At 36.1% G+C, this 16,383-nt stretch overlaps 1 protein-coding gene across 1 annotated transcript in view; it reads left to right on the forward strand.

Annotated features, from left to right (window-relative positions):
- Window positions 1-5,929: 5,929 nt before the first annotated feature.
- Window positions 5,930-16,383, forward strand: part of LOC127855573 (proton-coupled amino acid transporter 4-like) — a 39,190-nt gene continuing 28,736 nt past the window's right edge. Inside the window, exons 1-2 of the mRNA XM_052391304.1 lie at window positions 5,930-6,068; window positions 7,893-8,739. Coding sequence (XP_052247264.1) covers window positions 8,480-8,739 — 260 coding nt within the window. The 5' untranslated portion in view covers window positions 5,930-6,068; window positions 7,893-8,479. The remainder of the gene's footprint in view (window positions 6,069-7,892; window positions 8,740-16,383) is intronic.

Consider the following 16,383-nt stretch of genomic DNA (forward strand, 5'->3'; position numbering starts at 1 on the left):
TAAGCTGTATTAAGCCAGCTTTTCACCCTGACTTGACCTTTGTAAGTGTCCAATAATACTCAAATAAAATTTCCCGCGGCTAGGTACGAATGAATACACTTCATTTATTCCATTGGCTGATTTGAGTATAACACCAGAACATTGGAAACATATCCGCGTCTTTGTAACACTGTTTTACTGCATGAAACAATTTTATCTCTAATGAAAAGGCTCAATAGATAGAACAGTTTTACAATCAATTTTCCAAATAAATACAGTTTGTGCGTTCACCTTTTATTTTCAGAGAATTACCAGCGCAAAAGCGGCCATTTGTGAAAGTCAGAGTTTATATACAGTTCATCACCGGAGTTCGCAGAAGGGGTTGCGATCATTGTGTTACACCGGTCTTACTGACAATAACGTAGTGACTGTAATGCATTGCATTCAATCCGCAAGGTATCAAGGTCAGTTTGCGGTCAGTTGCAGAAATCTTTATATAAACGCCGTCTCGTAAACTTTGTGCACTTGAAGTCTGTTTTGATCAGAAAGATACTAAATAAAGATATTCGGCGATATTATTGTGGTATGTCAATCATCGATTTTTAATATGGTTTCAACATTTGCATGATAAGGACCAATTTTGATATAATTAATTAGAAATTTTTATCCATTTAGACCAGTTTATTAAGCATGAGCACAATAATTCACTATACTATAATTATTCAATTAAATAAGATTCGAGTATTGCCGGCTGACCTATATGCACTCGTTTATTTTCATGTTGTGTTTTTCTATTCTGTAAATATAGATATCTGAGCAATAATATCACATAAAGCAAAATAAGCCACGAAATCTGGCGCAACACCCCGTAATTGATTTGCTTATGATGTAGCTAAGAACTGGGCAGAAAAAAGGCATCCGCTACTTTTTATCTCATGGAGATAACTTTTGATCGTTCATAAACATCGACCACAATCAACGCCGTATATCTTTTTTAAAGATATTTCTTGTTTCAATTATATGCAATTAATTGCTGAATGTAAAGATCATGAAGAATAAACTGCTGGCACATATAAATTGTAAATAAGTTAACCTATTTATGTGTTTGACTGTTAAAAGAGTTATTTTAAAAGATTATTTATAAGTTGGAGCTCTAAGGAGGGGTGACACTTTACTCTGTTAGTGTTGTGATAAGGAAGAAAAAACGAATGAAAATACAAATTCATAAACTAATTGTAAATAAGTTTATATATTTTGACTGTTATAAAAAAAAAAATATATTTCCAATTTAAAAAAAAAATACAGAAAAACTAACAAATAGCAGTTGCTTGGCCTAAATACCCCATTAGGTTTGAGTAATTTCCCTTTGAATGACGTCACCGGAATTAGGTCCTCTCTAAAAAATTGGCAGACAGCTTCGACCAGGGCTACTTTACGAAGCCGAATCTTATTTATTTAAGCACATATTTGCCAAATTCGGTTTGGTAAATGTAAATAGAGGATTTTTCCATCAAGGTATGTACACAATTTTGTGTTGTGTTTGTTTACTTTCACTTCTTTTTAAAAATCGATTCTTACCCCCAAGGAATTTGGTCCTTCGAGGATATTTTACAGTTTTTAAAACAAATTCAAGGCAACAGATAATTTTATTATGCAACACTTTCTATTTTCTACACCGGATCAGGTAAACTTATAAATTTTAAGGTAAAAAAAAAAAAAAAAAGTTTTTTTTTTTTTTTTTGGAATTGGGATTTTTTTTTTCAATTGGGAAAAAAACAACCAGATTTGCATTGGGAATGGGGCCGAATTTCGTACCCGTGGCATAGGGAGGAAAAAGCCTGTGAATCTATGGGTCCATTAAACAAATTTATTTCAAAAACAATATTTTTTTCATTCCCATTCAATAAAAAATGAATTGTTCTTTTTTTATGCCCCAGAAGGAGGGCATATAGTGATCGGACCGTCCGTCTGTCCTTCTGCCACACTTTGTGTTTAGGTTTCTCAAAATGCTCATGACTTCTATGTCCCTTGAGATATACTGTAATTACTCTATGTTTTCGGACACTTATTAATAATTAATTTCTGAAAATTTAGATGCGAAAAATATTCAAAAATGACAGGTGTCCGAAAATTTAGAGACAAAAATTAAAGTGTCCGAAAATTATAATTATTTTGAGATAAATGCAATAAATCAATGTACAATAATTTTCTTGTGATTAACTCTTCTTTTTCTGCTGAAACAAATAAAAGCAACTGCACAGCTTTGCTAATTCTTGCCAGAAATGATATAGAACAAATACGTTCAAACAGAAAACATTCTGCTTCTTTAATAGGACTACACTGTTTCAAATGCTGTTGGGTAATTATTTTATACTGGTATATATGGTTATTTACCCAATTACACTTATGTAATGGTCCATTGCCCTCACGCTTGAATCTGCCAGGTTTTATGACCTTAATCCCATTGTAAAAATCCATGATCGAAGTGTCACAGGATAAGTGAAAACAGGGCCGAAGTATTTAGAAAAGTGCGGTTAAATATACTGTCCGAAATTTAAGAGACATTTATTATGGACGAAAACTCCTATGTCCGAAAATTTAGAGTCACGAAAAATAATTATTTGTGCTAAAAAAGAGGGTTTTCGCAAACTTAGAATGTCAGAAAACTTAGAGTAATTACGGTAACCTTCATATTTAGTATGCATGTGTATATGGAAAAGGCCTTTCAATATGCACAAAAAATTTGACCCCTGTGACGTTGACCTTTAACTTAAGGTCCGTGTTTAGGTTTCGAAATCTGTGTTTAGGTTTCGAAAATGCTCATAACTTCTACATGTATGTCCCTTGAGATATAACCTTCATATTTGGTATGCATGTGTACATGTATATGAAGAAGGCCTTTCCATACGCATAAACATTTTTACCCCTGTGACCTTGACCATGAACTTAGGGTCCGCGTTTAGGTTTCGAAATCTGCGTTTAGGTTTCGAAAAATGCTTATAGCTTCTATATCCCTTGAGATATAACCTTCATATTTGGTATGCATGTGTATATGGACAAGGCCTTTCAATACACACACACAAATTTTTACCCCTGTGACCTTGACCTTGAACTTAGGGTCCGCCTTTAGGTTTTGAAATCTGCGTTTAGGTTTCGAAAAAATGCTCATAACTTCTATCAAAGCGTTTTTAGGGGGCATTTGTCATATAATGGTGACAGCTCTTGTTTTTAAGTCAAATAATTATCATATCTTATCAAGGCCTTTTCCCATTTTTGTGAAAATTTGAGTTGCAAACTTCAGGGGTCTCGCTAGTGGGCAAAGTGGGCGATTTGTTCGCCCAGGGAATATTAATTTTGCACATTAATTTCATGAAGGCAAAGTAAAATCTCCCCCTTTAAATGATTTACTTTGTGCCAGACATTGACTGATTAAAATCAATTTGATGTGGAGAATTGGACACAGGAGAATTCTCAGCCATAAGTTGCTACATTTACAGGTCATGCAAAGTTGAACATTCAAATGAACAGTCTGGAGCTATTAGAGTTCTTGCAATTGTTTATAGAGACGCCTTGATTAATTGCCTTGTGCTGGCTACAAATAACTATGCTTAAGCTAAGTTAAATGGCCCATTATAAAAACAATATTCAAGAATGATCAAATGGGAAGAGGTAACCTAGCACTTGCAATAAATATGGGACTCATTTACAGGTCACATTTGCAATCTCTGCTGTAAAATGAGATTTTAAATGACTTTTTAGTTTAAAACAAATATTTGTAACAAAATACAATGTATGTTTTTGATATACCGTAATTTCTATATGTTTTCGGACACTTAAAAATAAAAAAATTTGTTCGTGTCCGAAAACTTAGATATGAAAAATACTCACAATACAGGTGTCCGAAAACTTAGAGTAAAAAATTGAAGTGTCCGAAAAAAGCATCCATTGTATCAACGACTACCGGTAATAGCACGCGCTTGAAAAATACCATGCCATATAGTATAAATTACAGTTATATTTTTGCACTGCATTTTAAATAATTATGCCCCCCTTCGAAGAAGAAGGGTATTTTGTTTTGCACATGTCGGTCTGTTGGTCTGTCGGTCCGTCCACTAGATGGTTTCCAGATGATAACTCAAGAACGCTTAGGCCTAGGATTATGAAACTTCATAGGTACATTGATCATTACTGGCAGATGACCCCTATTGATTTTCAGGTCACAAGGTCAAAGGTCAAGGTCACAGTGACTCAAAATAGTAAATTGGTTTCCGGATGATAACTCAAGAATGCTTAGGCCTAGGATCATGAAACTTCATAGGTACATTGATCATGACTGGCAGATGACCCCTATTGATTTTCAGGTGGCTTGGTCAAAGGTCAAGGTCACAGTGACTCGAAACAGTAAAATGGTTTCCGGATGATAACTCAAGAATGCTTACGCCTAGGATCATGAAACTCAATAGGAACATTGATCATGACTGGCAGATGACCCCTATTGATTTTCAGGTCACTAGGTCAAAGGTCAAGGTCACAGTGACTCGAAATAGTAAAATGGTTTCCGGATGATAACTCAAGAATGCTTACGCCTAGGATCATGAAACTTCATAGGAACATTGATCATGACTGGCAAATGACCCCTATTGATTTTCAGGTCACTAGGTCAATGGTCAAGGTCACAGTGACTCAAAACAGTAAAATGGTTTTCTGATGATAACTCAAGAATAATTAGGTCTAGGATCATGAAACTTCATAGGTACATTGATCATGACTGGCAGATGACCCCTATTGGTGTTCAGGTCACTAGGTAAAAGGTCAAGGTCACAGTGACAAAAACATATTCACACAATGGCTGCCACTACAACTGACAGCCCATATGCCGGGCACGCATGTTTTACAAACAGCCCTTGTTTTAATTTGTGTGTCATCAAAAGCATTCAATTTCAATACCCCCAATACACCTAATGATGCCCTTATTATTTCTGAATATTCAATTATACAATTGTACAAAAAAATACGAAAAGCGGTTAATTTTAATACTGAAAACTTTTAAGTGTGATTTCAATTGCCCCAATTGTGGGGAGATCGGTTTTGGGATTGATGTGCTTCTTCTTCATCTATTTCGATCACGCCTACATTTAGACTGCAGGGATGCTAGTTCCAGCCATATACTTCTCTAAGTGGTTTGTTTCCCTGCATTTTGGGGGATGTGGTAAGCTGTTTGCTCTATTTCTGCACAAAGGCATGATGGAGATGGCACAAGTTGAATTTTTATCCCCACGCCTTTTGAAAAGCGTGGGGATATTGTGGTGATCTCTGCCGTCCGTCTGTCTGTCTATCCGTCCGTCCTGGCCACTATCTCCTCCTTCACTATAAGCACTAGTACCTTAAAACGTACACACTTGGTATCTTTGAGCATATGTGTGACCCTGCACTATTTGGAATTTTGATCTGACCACAGCCACAGGGTCAAATTTATGGGGGTGGGGTCGGGTCAGAGATTTTTACTCATTTTTTTAATTTTATGTACTTTCGGAAAACCCGAAGTATTGTCACAGCCAGCTCGTCGTCCGACGTCCGCGTCGTGCTAAAACCTTAACATTTTGTTAAGGTTTTGAAAATTGGCTCTAAAATCAAAGCGCTGCCTTCAGTCTACAACTTTGAAACTTCATATGTAGCTGCACCTTCATGAGTTCTACATCCCACACCCATTTTTGGGTCACTTGGTCAAAGGTCAAGGTCACTGTGACCTCTAAAAAAATAATTCTGACAAGCTTTCATTTATTCAAAACTGCACCTGCAGCCGAGCGTGGCACCCGTTATGCAGTGCTCTTGTTCATTCTTTGTCTGCTTCTGCTCCCAGCTTGGCCCATCTGTCTGCTTCATCATTTCCATTCGTCCCGCAGTGGGAGGAGATACAGTAGATTACAATTGTTTACTTCTTATTTTGTAGTGCTGCTGTGAGGAGAGGCAGTTTGTTGGCTGTTGCTGCTTTATGGACTGACAAAGCATTGTTAAGTAGACTATCTAGAAGTCTTGGTTTACTCTGCTTCTGATGGTGTTTGCAGCAAGGATAAAGGCTCATGCATCAGGTCTGTAGTTTGTGCAGAAGAAACCTGATAGTTTTGCCTTTGCCTTGCCTGTCTGTATGGGTACTGCAGATAGGCTCCAGCTCTCCCTCTATTGAATGCCACTGTTGCTTACCCATATGTGTAGGCCCATATCCATGCTTCGTCTGGGGTCCTATCTCTTAGTATGGGCTTTCTTGCCCTGTTTTCGTGCTCGTCTTTTGTGGTGACATATGGTACTGCAGATTGGTAAGATTCTAACCAATCTATGTCCATAAAATGCAAAACAGACTCTTAAAGTACTTGGTACGGTTTCGATTTTTTACATGGATCACTTGCGCTAAATATGGACCATGCATGCTAAATAACAAAAAAGTGTTACTTTTATACATAGTAGATGGCGTGGTGTTCTGATTGTATTCCTTTCCAATTTTTATGCACAGTGGCAACTTATTGCCTGAATATAGAAATCAGGTAACCCTTGTGCCTGAATTGTTATGCCCCCGGATCGAAAGATCGGGGGTATATTGTTTTTGGCCTGTCTGTCATTGTGTCAGGCAGTCATTGTGTGTCTCATAAAACTTTAACCTAGTTAAAGTTTTATAACTTTTGCAATATTGAAGATAGCAACTTCATCTTTGGCATTCATGTGTACCTCATGGAGCTGCACATTTTGAGTGGTGAAAAGTCAAGGTCAAGGTCATCCTTCAAGGTCAAAGGTCAAATATTTTTCGTTCTTAAAACTTTAACCTTCATTAAAGTTTGGTCATAACTTTTTGAATTTTGAAGATAGCAACTTGATATTTGGCATGCATGTGTATCTCATGGAGCTGCACATTTTGAGTGGCTAAAGGTCAAGGTCATCGTTCAAGGTCAGAGTACGCCTGTATCTAAATTTCCAATCATTATCTTTGTTTGCCTTTTTTAAGGTCTTGAGTAATTTAGCCTTTTATATAAGACACATTAAATTAAGAAAAAATTGAACCCATTGTCAACTGTTGGTCTATGCCAACGGCATTCAGTACATCTTGAGGAAGGGCCCCTGATTATAAACATGCAGTATGTCTTTTTAACTTCTGTTTGTAAAATATCTTTCATATAACCTGTCCCTTTTGTATTGACAAATTACATCTTCGTCACGGCTACACTCAGCTGAGATGCACTTAGCGCTATTTATTGTCCCCTACCGGTGAAACCGGAGGGGACTTATGGTTTACACTCAGTCTGTCTGTCACATTTTTCTGGATCCTGCGATAACTTTAAAAGTTCTTCATATTTTTTCCTGAAACTTGAAACATCAACAGATGGCAATATGGAGATTATGCACGTCATATCATTTTGTTCCTACGTCAAAAATTCTGGTTGCTATGGCAACAAATAATTTATTATTTTTTTACTGACAATGGTGGAGTTTCACCGGTAGGGGACCATATTGCTAGGCAATCTCTTGTTGTATAACAGTAGCAATTGTTTAACACTGAACAATTATTTTTTATCAATTATTATTTAACATGATTTTTTGGTAAAATCATACATTTCATATTAAACATATTTATGCAATTTTGTCAAGATGAGCAGTTTAGTTTGTTAATTATACACTGCTATACAATACACAAAATAGAAAACCTTTATTTGGACTGAGTGACCTTATAGTGACAATCAAGGCAGCCCAAAACTGTATATGAACCTTAGCCTTTGGCGTCACGATTATATCAAAGGGCACAGTGACAGTTTTGTTTTCTAGTTCTTAAAGATAAAGGGTGAGTAAGTGAATGAAACGATATTCATTAGATATGTTTGCCTTACATTGAATTTTGATGTAATTATGACATTATCTGTTCATTTCAGATTCTTAACTGCTGAGTGTGGGTGTAATCAGTGGAAAGTTTGAACAGATTCACTCTGTATCAATACCACTGAACCACATAAAGGACACGGACACCGAACTGAGTGCATCATTATAAACCTTTATCAGGATGGGATGGTGGTACCTCACCATACACATGATGATAGCTGTCAAAGCAAGTACAGTACTTGATCAAGGAATAGTGTGCATGTTACAGTGTATTGATAGTAGTATATTTAGCTTTGTAAAAAGCATTTTATGTGTATCTACATTGTGTAAGGATAAAATCTGATAAAATATTTACTGTGCCAATAATCAAATACTACAATGTTAAAATGATCTACGATGTTAATTCATAACTGCTCAGTATTAATTGTGAATTAAAAATTAGCTATGTTATTATGAACTGAAAAGTAGCTGTGTTATTGTCAACTGAAAAGTAGCAGTTTTATTTTGAACTGAAAAGTAGCAGTGTTGTTATGAACTGAAAAGTAGCAGTGTTATTATGAACTGAAAAGTAGCAGTGTTATTGCTTAGTATATTGAGGGTCACTCACTGAATTTCAATTCTGTATATTAATGCTGTGGCTATGAACAAGATGTCGTTCAATGACAATGACACTGAGACACTGTTGTTACCAGCTGGCAAACAAAAATCATCTATGCCGTACAGCAATACGGAGTATGAAGATGATTGTGACATAGGAAACCTTCAGTCCAGGCCAAGTCCTGTTCATCAACAGATGCACAGTGGCCCAACTAGAGAGGACAAAGGCGAATCTATATTGACATGCTCAGGAAGCCATATTGTTGTGGAAGATGCCCACGGTGGACTCGGAAGCAGCACAACGTGAGTACATGTTTTTGTCCCATCAACAGGTTTACATAATGTCGAAATAAATCCCATGGAATAAATTGTGTATCATTCTTTGAAATTTGGGCTAAATGCATTTGTGAAAAGTTTTGTACTAGATTAGCATGTGAAGTCTGAGTAGGCTAATCAAGGAGGATTCTTTCCGCTTTTGATGGCATATTTGTTTCAAGAAAGACTCTTTTTAGCAAAAATCAAGTTTAGGTGAAAAGTGTCGTCCATTATAAGCCAGTGGGGACTTATTAGGCTAATCTAGGACTTCACTCTATGCACATGCTGTAAGCTCAGTTTTCAAAGAACAAGGCTCAATTGATTCTTTTTTTTATATTTCATCATTGCACAGGGAAAGCTGTCACATGCAGACTAATATGGTGATATTGGGTTTATTTCATTATGTCATGTGTTGTTTATCTTTTTATTAAAGGCACTTTCGATCAGTTATTTTAAAAATAAAGACACCATTTTTGAAAAATGATGGGAGACATAGAATATTAGGTAAATGTACTAAACCTTTTGTTTCACTTTTTCTATGTCCTGCTAAAGAGACTTTAATTCCACTCTTGCATAGTATTTTGAAAGGTAATTACTTGCTGGATCCTGACTCAATATTCACAGGGTGACCCCAGTCACATCATTAAGGTCTATTTAATAGGGGTATTCCACTACGACCCGATTCCCCACGATTTGTCCCGATTTCCAATATTTTGAGGTCGGGGACATTCGTAGCTCAATCGGCGAAAGTCCTAACTCATTTGTAGCTAGTTGTGGGCCAGTTGTAAGTGATTCCTGCAACTTGTGAACTCCTGAAAAATCGTGGCCAGATTTTAAACCTGTTTAAAATTTGGCCAGGACCTCCAAGACTGAATTTAATCGCAGTTGACTCGTAACAGCGTTGTAGTGCGTTCTTGGGCATCGTAATGGATTCGTAGGTAATTCGTTACTCAATCAGGAAATCGGTGATCACGTGATCTGTCTACGAATCAGCTAAGACGTTGGCAAGACTCTCACGAGTTCGTCCCCGAGTCAGTTGCAAGCCCGCTAAGATTCTCGCGATTTAGTTACGAAACAGTTACGATTTTCGGAGAAAGGGTGTGGTATATAAAATGGGGTGTGATTTTTCCGCGGATCGGCTTGTCCAGGGTCATTTATGCAATTCGCGTAAATTCGAAAAAAAATGGTTGAAAGTACGACCGAATCTGAGGGTGTATTTCATAAGGGGCCTGGGAAACCTCTCCGCATATTACACTGGTATATTGTCTTAGCATTTTTTTTAAACGAGCCTTAACTGTAGTTTCCCAATCTTCCAATAAAAATCGGTCTTTAAAAATGTGTTTCATATTTCTTTTCTGATTCGATTGCAAATGGCGACTTTGTGAAGCGTTAATGAAGACGAACGAACGAATCTCACAAAATCTCAGAGATTTAACAACTATTGAAAAACAAATTTAAATGGGAAAGGGAAGAAACAACAGTGGATATAAATCAGAAAGCAATACCACTTTCTGAATGGGTACGGAAGATCTACTGTCTTGGTAAGGCTGAAGTCATATTCTATTCTTGTGAAAAAATATTGAACTACTTAAACTGTGGTAAATTGTAGTTAGTTAAAACTTGTAACATTGTTGACCTTATGTAGAATATAAAGGCATTGAGCTCAAAGTAAAAAGATTGTCGTCATCGTTCACAGGTATCGGAACACTCGTTGATTTTGATCACAATTAATACTGGTGACTTTGCATAACATGTTTTAAAAGGGATTTTAAAAAGATTTTCATAAAAAAAATCTTGTTGATAAGTTTAAGATGGTGTTTATTAAAAAATCTGTTTTAAGGTTTGTCATTGCGTAATGCACGCGATTTGGGTAGTCAAAATCAGTCTTCAGAATTTTCCTCCCCTCAGACTTCACCTCAATCACACCCCTGCTAAACAGAGCTTCTCATTTTGTTCAGTCATGCAGTTGTTAGGGCTTTGTATGAATAACACGTAATTTGTTTATAATCAATAATGGCAAGAAGAGGCAAGGGCAGGGGGAGATCAGTAAGAATACAATCGAAATAGAAAGCACAAAAAATCCTCCGAAAGGAGCAACTCTGACTCCTATGGATTTTGAAGATCAAGATGTGGAACTAGATGTTGCAGATTCAGAGACCTGTGGTGCAACCGGTAAATACTACAGCTGCTCTTTGTCGAACTTCCATTTTTGCTTTGCCGCCAAAAAAGGAACGGAGGCCTCCCAGTGGGCATCAAACATTGTGCGAACGTTGCTGCAACTTAATATTTAGGTAGCAACGTAGGCAAGCATTACCAAACATTGCCACAACGTTGCATACAAAACATTACCGGACGTCCGGGTAATGTTTTGTATGCAATGTTGTGGCAACATAATATTTAGGTCGCAACGTCGGCAACCATTACCGAACATTGCCACAACGTTGCATACAAAACATTACCTGGACGTTTCATCAAACGTTGCAGCTTGGTTGTCACAATGGTGTATATGAAAATTTTCCTGACGTTTTTTTCCAATGTTGCTGCAACGTTGTATTTAGGTTGCATTCGAACATTGCAGTTTGGTTGTCACAATGTTGTATATGAAAGTTTTCCTGACATTTTTTTCCAACGTTGCTGCAACGTTGTATTTAGGTTGCATTGGAACGTTAGAGTTTGGTTGTACCAATGGTCTATATGAAAGTTTTCACGACGTTTTTTTCAAACGTTGCTGCAACGTTGTATTTAGGTTGCATTCAAACATTGCAGTTTGGTTGTCACAATGGTGTATATGAAAGTTTTCCAGACGTTTTTTTTCCAACGTTGTATTTAGGTTGCATTCAAACGTTGCAGTTTGGTTGTCACAATGGTGTATATGAAAGTTTTCACGACGTTTTTTTCCAAACGTTGCTGCAACGTTGTATTAAGGTTGCATTCAAAGGTAGTATTTTTTAATCCTTTTTTTTAAATAATATAAAAAAATAAAAATCAACAAACTATTTACTGCCAACCGCTCTTTCGAGTATTATCGGCAGATAAGCACACTGTCAAGTCCGTTTCTTAGAAAGAACCAGTACTTGGTGTCTAAAGAGGAGATAATAAAACGCTTCCCGAGTAGGAATCGTACTTTATAATAATACAGTTTATGCATACAGTCCAACCTGCCCGAGCGACCGCCTGTTAATAGCGACCAACAGTCAATAACGACCACACCGATTTCCTCCCGAACGATTTCACTATATATTAAACCTGCGAATAAAGCCCACCTGCGAACAAAGACCAAAGACCGCTCTTTTACATTCCCAAAAGTCCTTTTTGATAGCTTACAACGACCACTGCAATCATAGAAATCAACGATTTCGCAACTTTAAAAAAACAAAATGGCCGCCATGACGCTGTGAAGTCACGTGATACACATCTTACCAGTGGACTTGTTGGTCGCTATGGAGATATTGGCAAGTGACAGTTTATTGCACTCGATAGCAGTTGTTTGTTTATTTAACACACATTGCTAATTATTATTCGCCTGCTTCTTTTATGAATTTGACTGTTTGTCAAAAGTGTAAAAAATTGCCTTTGTATTTAAGTGACTCGCGATTAAAGAACTAATTGCCGAAAATATCAAAGACAGGTTTGGGGCTTTCATCAACTCATTGCGGAAATTAACGGTTTCATATCAATTACCATGCCTTAGTAAAAACATTTTGATAGTCATTCCCTTCTTAAATTTCTCCGTAAAAAGTCGTGCATAGATTATAGATAAGTAAATTTTCAATTCATGTTAACTATCATGGCTTCCAAGCGTAAGTTCTGACGTTGGAAGAACGCGTTAAGGTCATTATTTTGTAAGTCAAAAGACGCAGTTGTAGACAAGTGGCTCAAAGTGATCTTGGTGTAGACAAAAATCTAATCCAAAACATTCTGAATTACATGCATATATACGTGTATGTCAATAGTTATTTATACATGTATATGATTAATGAAATAAATAATAAAAACATAAGCGAATGGAAACAATAAATATAAAAACAAAACTGTGTTTTCAATCCTTTATTTCATTATACATGCAAAAGTATTCAAACATTTATACAAAAGAGCACATTCATAAATAAGCTACCTGTTAAAAAAACTACTAGCATATTTTGCAAAGTTTCAATCGACCCTGGGAATAAAGACCCCCTGTGAACAAAGACCACATCGACCAAATCCCTTGAATGGTCTTTATTGACAGGTTAGACTGTAGCATCAATGAAAATATGATTTATTGTAAATTTTAGAAATTCAATTTTTTTAATTTTACAGATCAGTTGCTTAAACTTAAAGATGCTAAAGATGAACTTTAACTCAAAATAGCCGGATAAATTGTTTTGTTTGTTTGTTTGTGTTATGCATTAAAATGGTAGAATCTATAGTTAAGTTTCAACAAAAAATAAATAGTCAACATTTTTGTCTGAAACTTTCAATTGACGCCGTGGTGTAGTGGATGAGGTGTCCCCTAGCGATTAGGAGTTGGTTGGTTCGATTCCCACTTAGGGAGCGTTTCATTAACTCCTCTATAGACACCAAATAATGGTTCTTTTCAAGAAACAAACTTGAAAATGTCCATAACTGCCGATACTAATCGAAGAGCGGTTGGCAGTAAATATTTATTTTTTAAATATTATTTAAAAAAATAAATTTAAAAATACTGCGTTTTAATGCGACCTAAATACAACGTTGCAGCAACATTGGGAAAAAACGTCGCAGCAACCGTGGGAAAAAACGTCAGGAAAACTTTCATATAGACCATTGGTACAACCTAACTGCAACGTTCGCATGCAACCTAAATACAACGTTGCAGCAACATTGGATGCCCACTGGGCTTCTTACACATGTACATGTACACAGAAGAATGTAGGTCACATTGTAAAGAATGATCAATATCAATAGATATTGGCGCCTAATTCATGGGTGCGTCCGGTGAGGTCCAAGCTTTATTCGTGACCGATCTGCATCGTTCGTAGTTATACAGTCGCAGTAGATACTTGCACATTGTAGTGAAGTCGCGGCACTATTCGCAAGATTTGAACCAAACTCCACGATTTGTCGTAACTCAATTGATCGTACCAGTGTCGTAACTGTATCGTAGACTTCACGAATCTTCCCGATTCAATAAATGGGATACATCATAGCGAATTGTGGGCTTGTTTTCGTAGTGGAATAGGGCCATAAAGCAGCTGTCATGAAATGTTCACTACAAAAAGTATGATATGAAAGTAAAATTTGGCAGACAGTAAGAAACAAACATAATATTATGCTGTACAAATAACTATATATATATTAGAAACTATCCGGAGATAAAATGATAAAACCACTGAATAATTAATCAGGCTGTCAAGCGGTCATACTTTTTCCTACTATTTCCTACTTTTTCATCAGGATCCTACTTTTTCCTATTTTTTTACCAAATCTTCCTACTATTCCTACTTTTTCATTTTCAATGGAGAATTATTTTTTTTTAAAGAGTTTATTTAGTAAACTTGCAGGATGAATGAATCTATGGCATGACTGTATCCCTGTTAATGTGCATTCATCTAGATGAGACCTGACAACCCATGCTGACTGTCTGCTAGCACCTCTTCAGGAGCATAAATATTTATTTTTTATGTAACTTTTAAAATTATTGACAAGTTTTTTTTTGAAGTAACAATAGTGCCTTGTTTACTTCCTTAGCATTTGTATACTGCAGACTTCACTACCTTACACAGTTCCCAGTGATGCAAGAGCTGAGGGAACCCATTGTTTATTCCAGTTTTATTTTGTTTCCATTGACAACAATTTGACCAAACCTTATGCATGTTTACATGATATTGCTGTTTGGAATTTAGAGATATAGAGATACATGTATTGTATGAGTGGTTATGTAATATGGAATTTATTACACAAGTTATTGGAAAAAAGATCAAACTGATGCTTTGCCGAGTTTTCATCATTTACAAATATAATGTAATAAATTCTGTATTACATGACAACGGATATGATGTTCTATTGATATCATAGGTACATCATGTTTAGTAATTAAAGATAAATGCACAGAGCCTAAATGCCCTGATACATTTTTATGCTCCCGGTTGGGTGGCATATTGCAGTTGTACTGCCAGTCCGTTTGTCTGTCTGTGTGTGTGTGTGTCCGTCCGAAAACTTTAATATGGGCCATAACTTTTGCAATATTGAAGATAGCAACTTGATATTTGGCATGCATGTGTATCTCATGAAGCTGCACATTTTGAGTGGTGAAAGGTGAAGGTCATCCTTCAAGGTCAAAAGTTAAAAAATTATACAATCCAAGGGAAGTAATAAGCTTTAAAAGGGAGATAATTTCTAAACCTGCCAAATGATATATTGAAATTTTATTTCAAAGCTGCGCAATAGTGGACATTGTGTTCAGGTCGGGCCACCGTAACCTCGTGAAGAGGCCAGTAGGACCTGTAAATAAACTCTGAAACACACACACGGGCATTGTGTTTCGGACAAACACAACTCTTGTCTAATGATGCCATAGGTAGTGAGGTAACTTCAAGGTGTTAAAGCGAAGTATTAAAATTATTAAACGGCATTATTACACTCCCGCAAAGTCATCAATAATGTGAAGCCATTATTTGAAACTGGAATAAACAATTTAGTGCAACTGTTTCATTGCCCAATCAATGCTGTCATAAAAGATGTCAGGTGATAAGGTCCTATCTCCAGTTGCATAATCTGCTCTGCAATGACCAGTCATTTTGAATGTAACTTAAGTCATTATAACTGCACCCTATTGTCAATTTAAAGGTTTCACAATGTAGCTGTAGCAGAGCATTTACACTGCTTTATATACTAGTATTAATCTTAAAACAAGTTGGTGTATCACTAAATAAATTTGACTGCTTAAGGATATAACATGCACAATATAATTACCATTTGTATATCGATACACAGAAGACCTCTAACCACTTATTTGATGATACACCAAAATGAACAGCATCTAATTACATGTATACTTCTTTATCAGGGTAGCTTTGCTTGAAACTTAATTATCATAGATACACTATAAGTGCTAAAATTCCTAGTGGGAAAACAAAGTTTAACCCTTCATGGATGGAGAAGTTGGACAACAGTGGAAAAACACTGGGATCATGGTGCAAGAGAGATACCGGCAATGAGTTTGCAAGATATTGTACTGTCTGAATGAAGTCCATCTTGTAGTAATTCTGGTGCTAATCAACTTATAAGTCATGCAGATGGATAAAAACACAAGGAAAACATGAAATACATGCATGATAATTCACAAAAGCGTTTGATTCAAGTGGGTATCCATACAGAACATGTGATGGCACTCCTGCTCTGTTTCAAGCTATGGACCTGTGTCTAAAAAATAATTATTATTTATTCCTACTTTTGAGGAAAAAGTTCCTACTTTTTCCTACTTTTTTCCTACTTTTCTTGCAAAAGTAGTTCCTATTTTTTCCTACTTTTTGAAAAAAGGTCACTTGACAGCCTGTAATTTGTGTAATGTGGAAATCACTTGAATATAAGAATCAGAAAAAATTGAGGTACATTTTACGTTATACATGTATTTTGTATTCTATTTAAATAATTTTAAACTGAATTTAATAT

The sequence above is a fragment of the Dreissena polymorpha genome, chromosome 13 (assembly GCF_020536995.1).
Source record: "Dreissena polymorpha isolate Duluth1 chromosome 13, UMN_Dpol_1.0, whole genome shotgun sequence".
Lineage (NCBI taxonomy): Eukaryota > Metazoa > Mollusca > Bivalvia > Myida > Dreissenidae > Dreissena > Dreissena polymorpha.